We start from the raw sequence: 3,280 nt of genomic DNA on the forward strand, positions 1-3,280 counted from the left end.
ATTTATTGAAAGGCCTATTGATGAAGTCCCATATGCATGAAACTGTTTTCATATTTCAGGGAAAAAGTTAAGGTGGACTTCAATTAGATGATGTTGAAATTTGGGTGTTAAAAAGGGGACAATAAAAAAGACAAAAAAACAGCAAAAAGTTGCACTATCTGACCTTTTTTTTAAAAAAAAATAATCATTTTTGAGAACTCATTTTTATATATAAGTCTCCTACTCATACCCTAATAATTGTATAATAATTCTCTCTTCAAAACAAAAACCAAAAATATCCTCTCTTCTCTTTCTCTTCTTGTTTCTTTTTTTCATCTCAAATGGAAAATAGATTTAAAATGAAAATTTCTAGTTTGTTTAAATCGTCATTTGGTTCTTGCAAATCCAAGAATATTTCTAATGATATTGATAATAATAAAAAACCAGTTTTTCAAAATCATCAACATTATCAATTAGCTGAACTTTTCTCTCCAAAGCCTAGTCCATTTCCTTCCATGTTTAGACACAAATGCCCTCAAAATCTACTTCCATATAGTGGCGTACGCAGAAATTTTTTGCAAGCAGCAACATCAATTTATTGTCACAATTCGACTTGTAAGTGACTTTCGATTCTAATAGTATGTTGTAGCTTTACTACTTATTATATACTATGTTACTTGCATTCTTCAAAATTATTAGATATATATCGAATCTTTTAGAAGCTATGTATTTTTTTGAAGAATTCAACATGATACGATAATATTTTGGATGGTTTGAGAAACATAGAGCATATGTATATGCATCACTTTCAAGCAAAGTCTATTTACACATATGTATAAGAAAAGAAATTTAGTGTCTATGTATTAATTTGATAATCATCGTGTTATAACATAATTTTAAAATATACTATAGTATTAGTTTTTTCTTAACGAAGCAGTGTTGGATCTAAAAATAGTCTTTTCTTTTTTTTACAGGTGATACAAATGGACAAAAATGTCCTCCAGCATCACCAAATTTTCCTCAAGAGAAGTGCAACTTCAACTCCATGACCAAATATTATGAAAAGAATTCCAAGAAGAAAAATAAAAAGAAGAAATTCAAGAAAATGACAAATTCCAATATTAAAAGATTTACTAATTTTGATCAAGAATTTCTTAATTTTGATTATAAGGGTCTTTTTAGTAGTGATGACGAAAGTGAAGATGAAAATGACAATAATACCTTTTTCTCATCAAGGTCATTTACTAATTCTGATTCATCAGAATATTCACTCCGGCGAAAACCACGGCGAAGGAGGGCGGCGAAAGGTGGCGTAAAGGGTAGTCTTGCGGTGGTGAAGAAATCAAGAGATCCTTATGGTGATTTTAGAAATTCAATGTTGGAAATGATTATGGAAAATCAAATATTTGGTGAAAAGGAACTTGAAAATTTGTTGGAATGTTTTTTAAAATTAAATTCACAATATCATCATGAGGTAATTATTGATGTTTTTACTGAGATTTGTGAAGCTTTGTTCTCTAACTTGTCATAGGAAAAAGAACCAAAAAAAATGCATTAATATGTTTTATTATGCAACTTTTTGTTGCGTTTTATTAAGAATGAGTAGTTAGTGTAATGTTTCGGGTTTGAGTTTTTTTTTATGTATATAAAGTTATGTTTGATGTGGAGCATTTTATTTTCTAAGTAGAACATTTTAAATTTAAATTAGTTGAGTGGTATAAAAGCTTATTGAACATCAAATGAAAAAAAAAAAATTAAAAAAAAAGTAATGATAATCACTTGGCTAGAAGTAATTTATTTTATCTAAAATAATTGGCACTTATAATGCTTCACAAAGAAAATATTAATCTAAAGAATGGAGTAACTAAAATATATAGTTTTTAATGTAAAAATCTCTTACATTATTAATGTATTTTAAGTTGTTGTAGCAAATCGTCTGCCATATATATTGCTAATCTTATTTATTATGTATAATTGAATGTTATTGTCATAAATAACTTTTATCTTTGCAAGATTAAATAAGACTGCGTCTTTTCAATCCCTTGTGAGTAACATTGGATATATTATTATAATTATATGTTATTATCTTTAGATAGTTTGACCGTAAATTATTTCTTACACCAGGTCTATGATAAACTCTTTTATAAACGAGTATAAATTAATATATTAACAGTATAAAAAATAACTACTTAATAAGATACTTATAAGGTAATTTTAGGTAAATGTCATTAAATATATAGATAATCAAATAAAAATAATTTAAAAATAGTAGTAGTACATAACTTTTTTTTTTTTTGTAGTAGTAGTACGTGAGAAGATTGTGAAAATAGTAATAAATCAAAAAAAGCAGAAGGAAAAGTGAGAGCAGAGATTTGATAATAGACTGACAATCAGAGGCAAAAAATGACAAAAATAATTTTTCATGGATGGTTCTAAAAGGTATTTTCACTTTATAAACAGTTGATTGATGATAAAGATTGATGTAAAATATTGCATTTGTCTCATTTTAATTCTTTTTAAATATTATGATTTATCAAACTTGCTTTTGACACAAAATTCAAATTGAGAGCAAGAAAATGGAAAGAAAAAAAAGGAGGAGGGTTGGAGGGGGGGTGTTATAGAGACGTATCTAAAATTTTAAATTTATTAATTCAGAAATAAAGTTAATGCAGACTATTAGATTATGAATAAATTATTTTTATTTATTAAATAAAATTTTAGTATAAATCAAAGTATTGGTTAGAGTTATTGAATCCCGTTGAATCTATAGTCAGAATTCTAGTTCCATCCTAAAGAAAATGAAATTTACGAGCTATTGTATAGGATCGAGAATTTTACCTCGTGCGTACCAAAAAAAAAAGGAAGAGTGACTACTAAAACAAGGAAGAAAATGAAAAAAGAGGAAGAGAACTAAGTAGATAGGTCTAAAATTTTAAATTTATTGGTTCAAGATTGTTTTTTTAATATATAAAAAGATAAATAGGAAAACACATTACTTTCTCTGTTTTCTTTTACTTGTCAAAAAATTTTTAATTTGATTTTTTTTTTAATTATCAAATTTGACAAATCAAGAAAATACAATATTTTTTTTACCTATTATACCCTCAATTTATTAAGAGAGTTAATATCTTTGGTATCAAAATGTTTTGAAATTTGGATTATGATTTTAGTGATTAATAAGGGTAAAATGATAAATTCACCATATCAATAATTGATTTCTTAATAAATATGTCAAGTCAAAAATTAACAAGTAAAAAAAACAAAGAAGTATTAGATTGAATAAATTATTTATATTTAATTT

At 25.7% G+C, this 3,280-nt stretch overlaps 1 protein-coding gene across 1 annotated transcript; it reads left to right on the forward strand.

The window, feature by feature from the left end:
• The first annotated feature begins 275 nt into the window (after positions 1 to 275).
• LOC129870797 (transcription repressor OFP8) lies at positions 276 to 1,608 on the forward strand. Its single transcript, XM_055945658.1, has 2 exons — positions 276 to 594; positions 954 to 1,608. The coding sequence occupies exons 1-2, from the start codon at positions 321 to 323 to the stop codon at positions 1,508 to 1,510; spliced, it is 831 nt and encodes a 276-aa protein (XP_055801633.1). The 5' UTR covers positions 276 to 320; the 3' UTR covers positions 1,511 to 1,608.
• Positions 1,609 to 3,280: the final 1,672 nt, after the last annotated feature.

The sequence above is a fragment of the Solanum dulcamara genome, chromosome 10 (genome assembly GCF_947179165.1).
Source record: "Solanum dulcamara chromosome 10, daSolDulc1.2, whole genome shotgun sequence".
NCBI lineage: Eukaryota > Viridiplantae > Streptophyta > Magnoliopsida > Solanales > Solanaceae > Solanum > Solanum dulcamara.

What these genes read in the sequence shown, in the direction of transcription:
- LOC129870797 (XM_055945658.1), top strand. Translation starts at nt 321, where the DNA reads ATGGAAAATAGATTTAAAATGAAAATTTCTAGTTTGTTTAAATCGTCA. An exon ending in TTATTGTCACAATTCGACTT is followed by an intron (nt 595 to 953) that starts GTAAGTGACTTT and finishes TTTTTTTTACAG; the next exon opens with GTGATACAAATGGACAAAAA.